This window comes from Felis catus, chromosome C2 (genome assembly GCF_018350175.1).
Source record: "Felis catus isolate Fca126 chromosome C2, F.catus_Fca126_mat1.0, whole genome shotgun sequence".
NCBI lineage: Eukaryota > Metazoa > Chordata > Mammalia > Carnivora > Felidae > Felis > Felis catus.
Window position 1 is genome coordinate 133,448,049 of NC_058376.1, and position 16,649 is coordinate 133,464,697.

The 16,649-nt window shown below is 45.2% G+C and overlaps 1 protein-coding gene across 3 annotated transcripts in view; it reads right to left on the bottom strand.

Annotated features, from left to right (window-relative positions):
• The window catches only part of RFTN1 (raftlin, lipid raft linker 1), a 207,836-nt gene that overhangs the window by 184,252 nt on the left and 6,935 nt on the right, over positions 1–16,649 (bottom strand). For all 3 annotated transcript variants that reach the window (XM_006936444.5, XM_045037651.1, XM_006936442.4), the window contains exon 2: positions 3,628–3,780. In XM_006936444.5, the coding sequence (XP_006936506.2) occupies positions 3,628–3,772 (145 nt within the window). In that variant the 5' untranslated portion in view covers positions 3,773–3,780. The remainder of the gene's footprint in view (positions 1–3,627; positions 3,781–16,649) is intronic.

Below are 16,649 nucleotides of genomic sequence, written 5' to 3' on the forward strand. Positions count from 1 at the left end.
AGGACACGCTATTCTCAGCTAAAAAGTGTGAACAAGAAAGACGAAGAGAAAGATAAGCAAGGCTTGATCTCTGCCCTCAAGGAAACACAAATACGTTTAATATATGATGTAATAAAAGTGTCATAAGGATGCTACTGACGAACGACAGGCGTGCATTGAGGAGTAATTGTGATGGACGCAGGTCGGGAGGTACAGTTTCAGGTGGGTGGGACTTTGGCAAGGGCTGAGGGGCGGGGCAGGCTCTGTGAGGCTGGAGGAGCGGAAGCTGGGATGGGAGGGGGCGGGGCCAGGCCCGGTGTCCTCCAAGTAGGGGAGGGTCCACAAAGGACAAGGATGAGCTGAGGAAGGTCCTGGGCGCCGGGCGGAATCTCCGCTGCATTTTTCCAAGGGAACCCGCCAAAGGGCTCAGCATAATCAGATTTGTGTTTTACACAAATAGGTCCTATCTAGAGGGCAATCTGGCAATTTATCAAGAGTCCTGACATTCATATCTTTCAACTCAGTAATTCCTGAGGAAATAATCAAAAATGCACACAAAGATTTATGTATAGCACTGCTTATGCCAGCATTATTTATAATAGCCCAAAGCCCGAAATAACTTAAATGTCCAATAAAAGAAGACTGTTAAATAAATTATGGTATGCTGAGTGATTAAATCATATATAGCCTTTAAATCATATTCTGAGAACATATGGAATGACAGGGCACTGCCTCACTATCCACTGTTAAGCTGAAAAAAAAGCAGGACACAAAAATATACATTAAGTATTCATTCAACAAATATTTATTGATTATCTACTATGTGCCAGGCACTGTTCTCTAAGTATTGAGGGTACCACAGAGGCTAAAACAGACACAATCCTGAACTCGTTAGAGGAATTCTATCTTCTAACAAAAGAAGGCAGACCACAAGGAAACAAATAACAATAAACAAAATACATAGCAATTAAAATTTTTTTTATGTTTATTTATTTTTGAAAGAGAGAGAGAGACAAAGCACAAGTAGGGGAGGGGCAGAGAGAGAGAAAGACAGAGGATCTAAAGCAGGCTCCAGGCTGTCAGCAAAGAGCCTGACACGGGGCTTGAACTCAAGAACTGTGAGATCACAACCTGAGCCAAAATCACACACTTAACCGACTGAGCCACCCAGGTGCTCCAATATTTAGCACTTTAGATGGTAAGAAGTGTTATGGAGAAAATCAAGAGGGCAAAGGGATGGGAGTCGGAGATTAGGTAGAAATATATAGGTGGTTATATAGAAATCTATATAATATATATAGAATATATATATATATATGTAAAGTATATATATATTCTATAAATATATAGAAATTTTACACGTGGTCAGGGAGGGTTTTACAGAGAAGGAGGTTAAGGGTTTGTGCCAAGGGTATATCTGGGAGGATTTCTAGGCAGAGGAAACAGGTAGTGCAAAGGCCCTAAAGAGTCCTAGAGGGTTCAAGAAAGAGCAAGACCAAAATGGCAGAACATGCAGGACAAACATCTGGAGAATGAGGGTGGAAAGTACCTGGTGCCACTCAGGGTGAGGGGGAGCCATGGCAGGGCTTTGAGCAGAAGAGTGGCATGATCTGCAGGGGACATGGGTGGACGTAGGGAGATCAGTTGGGACTTGTCCAGTGTTTTCGTAACTTTTTAATAATGGAGGTATGTTCATTTCATAATCACAAAACAAAAGGTCATTCAGTCAAAGAAAGCACAATGCAGCAAGCAGTGTGGGTGCTCTGAGTAGAGTACAAGGTAGCAGAGAAACTAATCAGGAGGTTAGGGGATAACTTAGATGATAAGTCATGGAGCAGTAGGTACACAGAGGAGGGCACATGTCTGTGGAAGTTTCTGTGAGCAAAAATTACTCTTCTTAATAATAAAAGAAATACAACCATGATGCAATATATATATATATATATATATATATATATATATATATATATATATATGTGTGTGTGTGTGTGTGTATACATATATATATATATATATATATATATATATATATATATGTCTATAAAAGAGAAAAAGAATTACCCCATATTCTCAGCTTCCTAACAATTTTTAACATGTTGGTGTATTTCCTTGCAATCTCTTTTCCTATACATGCTTTGCTTTTCTCCTTAATCATTCAACAATGCCTAAACCATTGTAGGCACTCAAATATTCACTGAACAAATAATGGATGACCAAATACTCCAAACACTTTTGTGTTCAGATTTGCTCGTGTTAAGTTAGCTATATTACGAGCATTTTCAGAAATAGCTTTAATAGGCTTGGGTGATGCAATGGAAATGGTGGGCGAGGAGAAAGTATGGTCACAGATGCCTAAGGTGTCAAATATGACTGTTTAAGAGGATGGTGGTGACATTATTCATCAAGGGCACCAGCAGGAAGCCAATCTGATGAGGAAGATGCTGGGTTCAGTTTGGGGGACCTAAGGGACCCACAGAACGTCCCTGCAGAGAGGCCCAGCTGCCCATCTCTCTCAGGGCTCAAGAAGCAGCGGGAGCCTCGGTGCAGAGGTGGTCTCAGCAGGAACAGAGGTGGAGGCAACACCAGCTGCCCTACTAGGTGCTGAGAATTGTGCTACGAGCTTCTCGCATATTCCCTCTTCCAGTCTACAGTTGCCCTGAGGGGCGGGTATTCACGTGTTCATGAGACAGAAGAGCACACTGCAGGCCAACTCCACAGCAGAGCCAGACATGAGCCCCCAAATATGAGGGCTTTCCCCACCTATTCTCTTTTCTGTTAACAGAAGCCTAAAATGTACCCAGCAGCCCAGGGAGAAAGCGGCAAGATGCCTTAGTTAGTGCCTGTGTTTGGCCACAACTTCTAGGGACTGCCCTCCACACCAAAAGAATGATCTCTCCTCTTCCGAAAACATATCTTAGGTATTTTCTTGCTTACAATTATAGCCTGTTGAGGGTTTTGTTTTGTTTTGTTTTTCATGTGTATGAGTCTTCTCTCCCACTGGGTAAGAAGCTGCAGGAAATCAGGACGCACTGCCCAACTGCCCCACAGCTCCAGCCCGACACTGCGCACGGTCAGGGCTCAGCAACTCCTCTGGATGAAAATGCTACCTCTTGCCCGACACCCCAGAGCCACCGGGACACTGTTAGTGAGGTGACCTGGACGCCCTGCGGCTCGGATGAGGCAAAGCCAAGCCCAGACGGACAAGCACTCTTGAAAGATGCCAGGCAGCAGGCAGGTAACTTTGGAGGGACAGACACAACAGGAGATAAGGCAAAATTTCCCTTCTCCACATGGCTCCCTACGAAACAGTCTGCAAACTAGCTGGCCCAGGGGCCAAATGCGGCCCACCAGCATGTGTGTACTTTTTGTCTTGCACGTGGTTTTAACATGTTACAATTTAATTTAGTTGCTGTCTTTTCAAAAGTGAAGAGCTGCACATACAAATCTGGACTTCTAAAGGCAGTATGTTTTCAAAGGCCCACTTTTACAAGTTCCCCACAGCCCCTCACCCCGCTCACCTCCCAGGCGTGTCCTGTCAGGCCCCACCAGCCCTGCCCTGGGTGGGGGGGGGGGGGGGACACACACCTCGGGTGTGGGGCTGAGCTGAGCTCACCCACCTCCAGGGGGGGCAAGGCCACCTGTACTCACCCGCACTCAGGGTAGTGAACTCCAGGAAGCGGTATTCGTAGGACACATCTATCTTGGTTTCCACCTGAGGCCTCTTTAAAGTTGAATAGATATTTCCAGGCCGTTTGTCATCACGTTTCTCTAACTTGTTCAATCCGCAACCCATTTCAGCAGCTGCAGCAGAAGCCAAAAAAAAGGACAAGGGGGGGGGGGTGATTTTTTTTTTTTTTTCTGAGATTTTGTTTTCAAGCACCATAGTGTAAAAGACCCCGTACTTCCCTGAAGACTACATAAAGGACCTCAGCCTTTAGGACGCCTAGAGTATAATTCAGTGGATGACCTGAACACCTGAGGAACTGTGCTCAGTACCCAGGCTGGCTTCTCTTTCTGTGAGGACACCATTACCAGGCATCCCGCACTTTTGTGATGACACCAAAAGCCTACTTGTCTTCTATCTTTTTCCCCTACCTGAGGAAAATAATACCTCAGAGCGCCTCAGTTCCACTATAATCTGTACACAGGATTAAAAAATGAGATCTTAAAAGCAATGTGGTACATTATGGTGTCAGCCCAGCTGAAAAGAAAAGACAAAACAAGAGACGTGTCGCTTTCGCTATGGTTGCTAAGAGAGGATCAGAAGTTGTTGGTACAATTTCTAAACTCCGAAGTCCTTTCTGCCCTCACCAGCAATTATTTAGACAGGAATTTATATTCATAAAACATCTCTTAAAGTAGATGGTGGTATTTTTATCCGCTTCATCTAAAAGTCCCCCTTCCATTCTTTTTTAGACCAAACCACATGAAATAACAGGACGCTTCCACTCTCTTAGAGAGTCGTTTTAGACCAAAATGAAGACTGGCTGAACACTAATAGCAGGCCAAGAGAAACTGGAAGCAGAAATGCACGTGTGTTAGAGTGAAGATCTGTGGCTATCGTTGGAAGGGAAAATGGAGAAATGCTAGAATAACGTGCATATTAGGGTGGGCTGACCTCCCAGCCTTTCGAGGGCTTAAAAACAACGAAGTTCTCTGTTTATTTAGGCAGAATGACATTCACGAAATGACTTTTCATCCACTGCCCAGACTTCAGCAGAAGATATTTTCCTTTTGCGCGCTGAGCATGACCAATAATTCTTCCCCCTTCTCTGGCGTAGTGGAGCTGCCATTAGAACATATTTCACAAAAATATTAACTGGCCAAGAATATCACAAACAGAAACGTGGTGACTGCTTCCTTTCAGAGATAAGAATGTCCTTCAGCTTAATCCATTCACAGGGTACCCAGCTTCCTAAGGCAAACTGGCAAGCTCCAGAAAAACACAATGAACCTCAAAAAAGCAGTAAGTGTGTGGGGGAAGGGAAGAGTGGGAGAGGGTGGTGTCGTGACAACCAGGCTATACTTTTCAGTAATTAAAAAAAGTCTGGAAGGATGGATGAGAACAGGAAGGCTTACTTACGCCTTAATAAGGGAACATTAGTGTCCAAAGGGCCAGAGCAGACATGATTTATGTGCAATCTGCATGAACTGATTACTTGTAAAATACTCTGTAGTTCTGCAGATATAATAGCTGATATGTACAGAGGCTGCATATGTAACGACTAAAAAGCAAGCCAAGGGGCATCTGCTGAGGCAAAGCAGAAGAGAAGTGGACAGGAAGGCTCCCGTGTACTGGGGAACAGGTAACCCTGGCAAGATGAGCACTGTTACCACCAGAACAGACATGGAAATAACCCAGAGACTCACCAAGTAAGTCACTCACACACGTACCTCCCTAGGAAAGAATGTGTGTTTGGGGCCCGAAAGAAAGAAAGAAAGAAAGAAAGAAAGAAAGGAAGGAAGGAAGGAAGGAAGGAAGGAAAGAAAGAAAGAAAGAAAGAAAGAAAGAAAGAAAGAAAGAAAGAAAGAAAAGAAAAGAAAGAAAGAAAGAAAGAAAGAAAGAAAGAAAGAAAGAAAGAAAGAAAGAAAGAAAGAAAGAAAGAAAACTCTTCCTCAAAAATCCTCCCATTCTTGTTATCCTAATAAGGTAAATTCTAGCATTAGAGATTCATTCCTTTGAAATTAGAATCACTCTCCCTCAGGATCTCCTTTGAAACCACAAATACCTCCATGGGAAGGGCAACAAATTAAGCTTGTGGTAGCCTCTAACACTTTAGTATGATTTAACATCTTCTATAAAGGACAGGTTTCCTGACAATAGAGAAAAAAGAGGAGAGAATTACCAGGATGAGTAAAAAGACTCAGAAAAAGTTAAGGAGGTGGGGGATGGCAAGAAGCATCAGAAAAATTCTCCCAATTTACAACTTTAAGGTTTCAGTCAGACTGTCTCAACTTAAGGTCTCTGCCCCAATTCACTCCAAAGGGCACTGTGCTTATCTCATAGGATATGACAAGGCTATGGGTAAATCATCTCTGTGGTCTGACACAGAAAAGATAAACAGTACCAGCCAGCAGCAAAACTATAATATCGGTGAATCCTCAATGTCTCAAACTTTAGAGATTAATTTCTTTGGAATATGCACAATGCCAATTAAGCAACTGCTTTTATAGTATGACTCTCTTTGGGAAGGAAGACGTATGAAGCAGTTGTGAGCCAATAAAGCCTTAGTGTCAATTTGTTTTTCTTACTCTCTTGTGTTGAGGACCCTACCTTATTCACACCCAGCACACCTGTGCTCTGCCAACCCCCAACCCCTGTCAAAATGGTGAAGATTTTCACATCATTCTAAAACTCTCTATTACAGTGGGGCACCTGGATGGCTCAGTAGGTTGAGCATCTAACTCTTGATTTCAGTTCAAGTCATGATCCCAGGGTCGTGAGAACAAGCCCCACATCGGGCTCTGTCCTGAGTGTGGAGCCTGCTTGGGATTCTCTCTCTCTCTCTCTCTCTCTCTCTCTCTCTCTCTCTCTCTCCCCCTCTCCCTCTGCTCCTCTCCCCTGCTTGAGTGCTCTCTCTAAAATAAAGTAAATAAATAAAATAAAACTATCTATTACAGTCCCTACTATAGCTCAAACCAGAAAAATCTAGCTCACACAATGGAGGAAAAATAAGATAGAACAGCACCTGATGGTACTGTTTACTATGTGAGGTTTCAAAGCTCGTATTAGAATCCCACAAGGGGCCTGGGGCAGGGATGGGTATGGGCCTTTAAGGGCAGGGAGAGGTTGGAGGCAGAGGGAAGAGCGGAGGGAACTGCCAGATGCAGGCATTTGGTGCCTGGTGTGGCTGTGCATTCCCTCCGACATTCAGGGAGCATCTCAGTGGAAGCACATCGGCCTCAAGGGTAATAGGGCAGAAGGTAAATGGTAAGTGTAATGGTTTTGAAATATGGCCCCCAAATCCTTTGACACGCCTGCCATTGAAAGGTGGGGTCTATGTCACCTCCCCTGAATCTGGGCTCCACAGTTGCCTGATCAATACAATATGGCAGAACGGCACTGTGCCAGCTTCTGGACCCAGACCTTCAGAAACTAGGAGCACATACTTCTTGATTCTTGGGATGCCGACTCTTGGATCCCAGCCACCATGCCATGAGGGAGCCCAAGCAGCCCCACAGGGAGGCCCATTTGGAGAGGAACCGACAGCCAGCACCAACTTGCCAGCCATCTTGCTGGTGAGCCATCTTGGAAGTTGAGCCTCTGTCTCGGTCAAGACGCTGACACTGTGTGAGGCAGAGACAAGCTGTTTCCACCAAACTCTGCCCAAACTGCAGATCCTTGAGCAAAATACACCATTGTTTCTGTTTCAAGCCTCTAAGTCTGGGGATGATTCATCATGCAATATGTAACTCATTCACCAAGTTTGTTCAAAAAGACCATGGCCTGCTGCCTCCTCAGTAGACTACCAGTCAAGATGGCCTGCATTTAGAGGTTCTGCTTTAGCCACTTGCCCTTAGAAGGGCATTTCAGTTGTTTCCAGGTGATTATGAACAAAATGGCTATAAACATTCATGCAGAGGTTTTTAAGAGGACCAAAGGTTTCATCTCTCTAGGGTAATACCTAGGAGTGAGACTTCTGGGCTGTGCAGTAAGTGCAGGGGTCCTGTTAATGAATGATGCTTCTCTTTCCGCACTCAGGGTGGCCAGATGCTGACCCCAGGAGAGGCCTGGCGGAAGTGAGACCCTCTGAGAGACTGACAGATTAGCCCCTCTACCTCCTGCTCACTCTGCAGCATCAGCTCACTGGGTGGAATCGTGAGAGCGGTGCTATTCCTGGCTCTTTCTCCTTTTGTTGTTGTCTATTTCTGTAAAGGACACATGCTAAAAATCACTTATGTGTGATGAGATTCTCCCGGTACTTTATCTGTGGTCCATTCAGCCCCCACAACTCCACCCTTCCATATTCCTACAGTCACATGAATCAAGTTAGTCATTTCATGTGTGAGTGGATCACTGACCAGCTTTGATTATATGACAGTCATACAGGAGATTTTTTTCTTTTGTTTCCACCTTTGTCTTCCCGGGAGACATCCCTGCACCTATGAGTATGGGTCTCTCAAGCATCAAAGAAAGTACCAAGAAAAACCTTCCAAAAGCTCTTCAAAGGTAAAGCAAAGAGAAGTCTTTCCCCATTCCTGTGGCGAGACAGTGGGGAAAGAGCCAAAATAAACATACAGTTCTCAAGCAGAAATTGACTAAAAGTAATTAAGAACTGGCTGCTGATTATGGAGGAAAGTAAGGTAATCACTGGGAGGTTGAGATCCTAGACTGCAAGGAGAGGACATTAGACATTGCAAATGACCAGAAAGCAGAGATCCCTCAAATGGTGACACTCTGGAAAACCAACGCTTTCCGGATCAAACCCAGCATGAGGTGTGCCTTTGACACATGGGAGGCCAGCTTCATGCAGAAACTGTCAGCTCCATGAGGGAGGGAACTTTTCCAAGTTCATGAGTATGTGCATGCATTCATTCATCACGCGTTTATTAAGGTCTGCTTTGAATCTGGCCCTCAATTAGGAAATATAAAAATGGGAAGACCAGGCCCCGCTCTCAAGGAGATCAGAGGTAAAATGAGTAGAAAGACAATGAACAGAGCACATGGTGCAGCGGGCTGGCTGTTCTGGAAGTCTGGGCAGAGTGCGGGACATTCACCGAAAATCTCTGTGATATAAAACAGAGAATACAGGGGCGCCTGGGTGGCTTGGTCAGTTAAGCGTCCGACTTCGGCTCAGGTCATGATCTCACGGTCCGTGAGTTCGAGCCCCGCGTCGGGCTCTGTGCTGACAGCTCGGAGCCTGGAGCCTGTTTCGGATTCTGTGTCTTCCTCTCTCTCTTCCCCTCCCCTGTTCATGCTCTGTCTCTCTCTGTCTCAAAAATAAATAAACGTTAAAAAAAATTTTTTTAAAACAGAGAGTACATCGCCACAGACTTGGTTCCAGAAAAAGCTGATCAGCAATGGGGCATGATACCCTGTGTCATTTTAAATGTTAAAATCTTAAGACTTTTAAAGTATTTCTAATTTGTTTCTGAAATGCTTTCCAACATGCCCATAAAACAACTAGAAAACCACTTCAAGAAAAATCACCACCTTGGGGTACCTGGGTGGCTCGGTTGGTTAAGCGTCCGAGTTCAGCCTAGGTCATGATCTTGCTGTTCCCGAGCTCGGGCCCCACGTCAGGCTCTGTGCTCACAGCTCAGAGCCTGGGGCCTGCTTCAGATTCTGTGTCTCCATCTCTCTCTCCACCCCTCTCCCATTTACACTCTCTCTCTCTCTCTCTCTCTCTCTCAAAAATAAACTCCAAAGGGGCACCACCTGGGTGGCTCAGTCAGTTAAGCGTCCGACTTCGGCTCAGGTCATGATCTCACCGTTTGTGAGTTCAAGCCCCATGTCAGGCTCTGTGTTGACAGCTCAGAGCCTGGAGCCTGCTTGGGATTCTGTGTCTCCTTCTCTCTCTGCCCCTCCCCAACTTGTGCTCTGTCTCTCTGTCTCTCAAAAAGTAAATAAATGTAAAAAAAAATTTTTTTTTAAATAAACTCTAAAACAAAAATTAAAAAAAAAAAAAAGAATCACCACCTTAAAAGATTATTTTTCAGTGAGGGTTTCTAAAACCTCAGTTTAAAGGTTCATTTTTACCATCAACTGGTGTACATGCATTTAAATAATGGGGCAATAAATGTAGTTATATTTTCAAATACAAATTAGTTTCATTAAGAGTGAGCCCTCATTTACCACACTTGCCGCTAATCTGTGGCAGGACCGTAAAGCTAATTTTTACAATTGCCAACAGCTCATGACAAGCAACCAGAGATGGGGCAATTACATGCAATGATGCTGGGTCAGCTGGCAAACTCATTTTTTATTTCCACACTCAAATCCCGTATTTGAAGCCTCAAGCATGTTTATTACATCACTCAGTCACTCAGAGTAAGAACTGATGATCCAAATTAAGACATTTTTACATGACAGGAACATCTCTCTCGCCCCAGAAATGTAAATGGAAACTTGAAAATTCAGAGGGTCTCAAATCTTGATACCCTAGAAATACAGTCTACGACAGAAACCCAAGGATAACTATAATTTACTCGTTGAGGGATGGGCGAAATAGGTGAAGGAGGTTAAGAGGTACGAACTCCCAGTTATAGAGCAAAAAAGGCAGGATGAAACATACAGTACAGAATACAGTCGATAACACTGTATGGGGACTACACGTATTGTGATGAGCACTGAGTAATGTCTAGAGTTGTAGAATCAGTATGTTGCACACCAGAAAATAATACAACACTGTATGCCAACTATACTTCAATAGAAAAATGTACCTGTTCAAAGTGTTCCTGATTGGATGCCAAATATAAAGAATAATCTATATGAAACAGTATTATTTCCATGGTACCACTTCTTCTAGGTGTGGGTGTGTATAAATATATGTTATCTATGTTATAATATATATTAATATATAGATATGTACATATATATGTCTCCACCTTAAAAAAAATTTTTTTTAATGTTTATTTATTTTTGAGAGAGAGACCGAGTGTGTGAGGGAGGGAGGGGCAGAGACAGAGGGAGACACAGAATCCGAAGAAGGATCCAGGCTTCCAAGCTGTCAGCACAGAGCTCCATGCGGGGCTCGAACTCATGGACCGCAAGATTATGACCTGACCTGAAGTCTGACGCTTAACCGACCGAGCCACCCAGACGCCTCTCCACCTTATTTTTTTAACTGGTAAGACACAGACCACAACGTTCCCAGAAATGTCCCCGGGGTCATGGGATTATGGGTGACATTCTTTATGGTTCTGTATATTTTTCAAGTTTTCTGTGCTGCATACACATTATTTTCCTCATTGAAAACAATAAGAGGTTCCAAGATGACCCTGAATAATCCTCCCGGCATTCACGAGTGGTCCCCACCCACAGTGACTAGGGCTGACCCGTGTAGCCAGGAGGGCACTGCAGAAATGATGAGTGTGGTTTCCAAGGCTGGGTTACAGTGTTGTGGGTTCTACCTTACCCTTTCTTGGATCCCTCACTCTGGGGACAGCCAGCTGCCACAGTATGAGGACACTCTAATAACCCTATGGAGAAGTCCCAGGACAGGGAACTGAGGCCTCCACCCAAGAGCCAGCACTAACTCAACCTTCAGTCCCAGAATGGCCTCCAGCCCAGCCCACATCTTGACCATAACCCCATGAGACACCCCAAGTCAGAACCACCCAGCTCAGCTGCTTCTGGATTTCTAACCCACAGAAACCCTGTGAGATAATAAATGTTTATTGATGTTTTTGGCTGCCAAGTCTGGGAGTAATTTGTTATATAGCAAAAGATAAGGAATACAAAGAGTATTCACATCGTCAAAGGAAAACACTTGCTTACCATCCCCCACCCACACACCTCAGTCTGGGTCTGATCCAGACCACCTTTCTGCCCTCCGCAGTCCCCATCACAAACACCCTTCTTCACTCAGCACGGCTCCCTCCCAGAAGAACCTGCTGCTCCAAGTGTGGAGCACTTGACCCAGCAGCACCAGGATTTCCCGGAACCTATGAGAAATCCAGAATCCCAGGCCTGCAGAACCAGAATCTACATTTCAATGACAAGTGATTCATTAACTTCTGAGCTGCAGTTAAAGTTTGAGAAGCCCTGGGCAATGGGTTTCCCCGGCAGAAAACTCTAAGGGATTCTAACCGGCAGCCAGAGGTGAGAATCAACAAGCTGGGAACAAGTCCGGTTTTCCTCACCCCGAACCCTCTCCAGTCTCCTTCACCCCAGCCTCAGCCAGGCCCAGAATCCTTAAGCCTCTTGGCCACGGCTGAGAACCCCAGTCGAAAACATGGCCCTGCTGACCCCCTTGATTCCACATCTCCATCTCCTGAACCTCTTTGTACCTCCGATGCCCTCTTCCCAGCCTCACTGCTGTCCTCCCAAACACAGGCACACCCCTAAATTTCTATCCCCAGCCCTCATTCTGTCTCACTCTCTTAAAATCAATTTCAGTATAAACCACTTCGGACATATAGATGAAGATAACAAAATGAGACATCTCTGTAGCCAGCACCAAGATTTAACAAACGCTTACATTTTACTTTATTTACTTCACATCTTTTATTTTTGAAGAAATGAGATCTTTTTTGAGAAAGAGAGAGAGAAAGAAAGCACGTGCATGAGTGTGGGAGGGGCAGAGAGAGAGGAGGACAGAGGATCCAAAGCCGGCTCTAGGGCTGACAGCCGGGAGCCCAATGCAGGGCTGGAACTCAGGAACCCAACTAACTGTAAGATCATGACCTGAGCCGAAGTCAGACACTTAACCGACTGAGCCACCCGAGTGCCCCAGAAATGGGACTTTTGAAATGCGGTCCCCATGCCCCTCCTTTCTCCCCTCTTCTAACTCTGCTTTTCCTGAAACACCCACAACAATACATGGCAGAGGTTCTGAGACTTTCCCGTTTCATGGCACCTTTAGCGTCTCCGTATGTTTTCCACGGCAACCCCCCCCCCCCCCCCCAGCTAAAAGTAATACTTACAGTTCCACTTACGAGGTAGTTAGGTGCAAACAACATAATACTTATTCATGTCCAAACAACTTATTAGCTTTTTGGGGAAAAAAAAAAAAAGCAGCACACAAAAACTGTAAGAATGAACCTTTTTCTTTCATTCCTAAGTTATCACAATGACTTACTCATGGGATGTGTGCATCTCTCGGGCACCACACGACCTCTCAAACCCTGTAATCACACTGGACACCACCATCTTCATTTGCCTGTGCCACAAAGCGGTTTCTTAGCAACCACCAACACGCAGCTTTGTAGAGATAGGACATCATCAAAAGGAATGCGGTGCTGTCTAACCTCATACTGTAAACTACCCACAGACAGTAGTTAGTGTGCTATCTAACATGTCGAGTGCCACTCTGTTCCCCTCATTAAGAGTAAAAAGCCCTTTTGCCCCACCCTCGCTGGTTTGCTGTGGTGCCTTGGGGGTGCTTCAGTACAGAGTTTGGGAACCTCTAATACGTGGTAGTGTTGTATATGCTCAAAAAAGTCACATAAATGCTGTCGTCTCTGCCTTAGCCCGCATACCCCTCTCGTGGGCCTTGCTTTACCTGCTCTGGGCAAAAACCTTCCAGTCTCCCTCCCAGCCTGGTGAACTCCAGGTGAACATGCCCAAGGACCTGTTTCGGTACCTCAACCTAGAACTTTGCCAACACTCTCAATGAATATGCTCCACAGGGAACTCGACGCCTTGCCCATCAAGGCCTGTTCTCTCTCCTAGGTTTCTTGCGTCTGTGGGGAGTTCCCCTGTCCTCATAACATCCAGGCTCAAAACACCAGGCAGCAGCCTGCTCCTGCCACTGTCCTCACTGCCACAGCCGGCCTGGAGCTGAGTGCTGGCGGAAGCCTTTCACTCCACCACCTCATTCTCTGCGCCGACCCGCCCACCCTGAGGATGGTCGGAGGACTTCCTTGGTCTCTCATCCACTAATTCTTATCCTGGGCTAATGCTAGAGCAACCATTCTGCGCCCTACAAGTGGCTCACAGAGCATAAGAAACATATACTGCCCAGCCTGGAGTCCTTAGCCTCAACCTCACCCCTAACCTCCTTCCCCTCCCCAGTCCCTGGTTGTTCCTCTTCAAGTACCATGGGGTCAGGTTATACGGGGCCAGTGCTACCTTTTGTATACACTGAACATTCTCCAGATACCATTCCTTTACCTCCAGTGGAACCTCCCCCTGACACTCTTTTCCTTTCCATCTCGACCCTCTGTCTTAGGGCTCTCCATAGAAACAGAACCAACAGGATAGCGTGTGTGTGTGTGTGTGTGTGTGTGTGTGTGTGTGTGTGTGTGTGGAGGGGGAGGGAGAGAGAGAGAGAGAGAGAGAGAGAAGGCAGGGCAGATGTGTTTTAAGAAACTGACCCTCAGGTGATTGTGGGAATTGGCAAGTCTGAAATCTGCAGGGCAGGCCAGCAGGCCAGAGACCTAGAGAACAGTTGATGTTACAGTCTTGAGTCAAGCAGTCCAGAAGCAGGATTCCTTCCTTCTCGGGAGATTTTAGACGTTTCTCTTAAGTCCTTCAACTGACTGGGTGAGGCCCACCCACATTATGGAGAATAATCTACTTTACCCAAAGTCTTTTGCTTTAAATGTTAATCACATTAAGAAAGAAACATGGCCCACAGCAACACCTACACGTTTGACCAAAAACTGGGTACCATAGCCTAGCCAAGATGACACATAAAATTACCCATCACATCCTCCTTTATTAAAGCACTTACTACACGCAAAGCACCATTCCAAATGCTGAGGATACTAAAGCCATACAAAAGACATTAAAAAAAAAAAAGGGACAACGCTGCCCTCATGAAGGACCTTACCTTCAGGAGCAGAGAAACAGACAATATACAAATAAAAATAATACATGAAATTCAATTTTAAAAGTATGTTAGGTGTGCCTGGGTGGTTAAGAATCTGACTCATGGTTTTGGTGCAGGTCATGATCTCACAGTTCATGAGATCAAGCCCCACATCAGGTTCTGTACTGATGGCACAAAGCCTGCTTGGGATTCTCTCTCTTCCTCTCTCTCTCTGCCCACCCCTGCTCATGTACTCTCTCTCTCTCTCTCAAAATAAATTAACATTAAGAAAAAAATTTTAGGGGTGCCTGGGTGGCTCAGTTGGTTAAGCATCTGACTTCAGCTCAGGTCACAATCTCACAGTTCCCCAGTTTGAGCCTCACATCAGGCTCTGTGCTCACAACTCAGAGCCTGGAACCTGCTTCAGATTCTGTGTCTCCCTTGCTCTCTGCCCCTCCCCTGTTCTCTCTCTCTCTCTCTCTCTCTCTCTCTCAAAAATAAATAAATATTAAAAAATTTATTAAAAAAAGGAAGAAAAAATTTTTAAAAACTACATCAAATAAAGAAAAATAAGGCAGGGAGGAGGGATAGCAAGCACGGGGGAAGATGCAATTTTTTTTTTAATTTTTTTTTTCAACGTTTATTTATTTTTGGGACAGAGAGAGACAGAGCATGAACGGGGGAGGGGCAGAGAGAGAGGGAGACACAGAATTAGAAACAGGCTCCAGGCTCTGAGCCATCAGCCCAGAGCCTGACGCGGGGCTCGAACTCACGGACCGCGAGATTGTGACCTGGCTGAAGTCAGATGCTTAACCGACTGCGCCACCCAGGCGCCCCAAGATGCAATTTTTAAAAACAGGATGATCAGGGACGGCCTTACCCAAAAAATGATGTTAAGCGAGTCCTAAAGAGACCATGGGATAAAGGGGATGGTGTACCAGGCAAGGGGGTGGCAAGTGCAAGGTTCCAGGACCTGCCTGGGGAAGGTGGGAGGGGGTGGCTGCTGGTGGCACATGAAATCAGAGAGCCCTGGGAAGGCAGGTTGTGTGGGCTATGCAGGTGGGGGTAAAGACTCCCTGAGATGGGATCCCCTTGAGGGTTTCAAGCCAAGGGAGACACGATCACTCTGGCCATGACTGATGGTGGAAATGGACAGACCAGATGATGATGGTGTATGAGCAACAATCAAATTCTGGATATATTTTGAATGTAGAAAATGGGACTTATTGGTAGTTTAGAAATAGGGCATAAGAAAAAGAAGGCATCCAAGCCACCTCTAGGGCCTATGTATGACCTGAGCAACTGGAAGGCTGCAGGGGCCCCTTCTGATCTGGGGATGGCTATGGGAGGAAGACACGGGCTTGTTTTAGATGTGTTAACTCCACTGGGTAGAGGTGTGGGGTAGGCAGCTGCAGGGACCAGTCCCGAGCTCAAGGGAGAGATCTGGAGCTTTCGGTAATGGCTCATCTGTCCATGTGACATCCAACTTCCCAAAGGGAGCAATCATCTCTTCTTCATCCCCAACAGCAGCTATCCCAAGGCCCTGCTCCAACAGATGCACAATAAGTATCTACTAAGCCAACATCCTTTAAGACTAGGACAGACACTTATCATCTGGTAAAGGATGGAATATTTGGAATATCTGCATGTCTCTCTCAAGTTCACCTTCTTTTTTTTTTTTTTTTTAGTTTTATTTTTTTAAATTTACATTCACATTAGTGTATGGTGAAACAATGATTTCAGGAGTAGATTCCTTAATGCCCCTTACCCATTTAGCCCATCCCCCCACCCACACCCCCTCCAGTAACCCTCTGTTTGTTCTCCATATTTATGAGTCTCTTATGCTTTGTCCCCCTCCCTGCTTTTATATTATTTTTGTTTCCCTTCCCTTATGTTCATTTGTTTTCTCTCTTAAAGTCCTCATATGAGTGAAGTCATATGATATTTGTCTTTCTCTGACTAATTTTGCTTAGCATAATACCCTCCAGTTCCATCCACATAGTTGCAAATGGCAAGATTTCATTCTTTTTGATTGCTGAGTAATACTCCATTGTGTGTGTGTGTGTGTGTGTGTGTGTGTGTGTGTGTGTGTGTGTGTGTATATCTTCTTTATTCATCCATCTAGGGACATTTGGACTCTTTCCATACTTTGGCTATTGTTGATTGTGCTGCTATAAACATGGGGGTGCATGTGTCCCTTCGAAACAGCACGCCTGTATCTCGTGGATAAATGCCTAGTAGTGCAATTGCTGG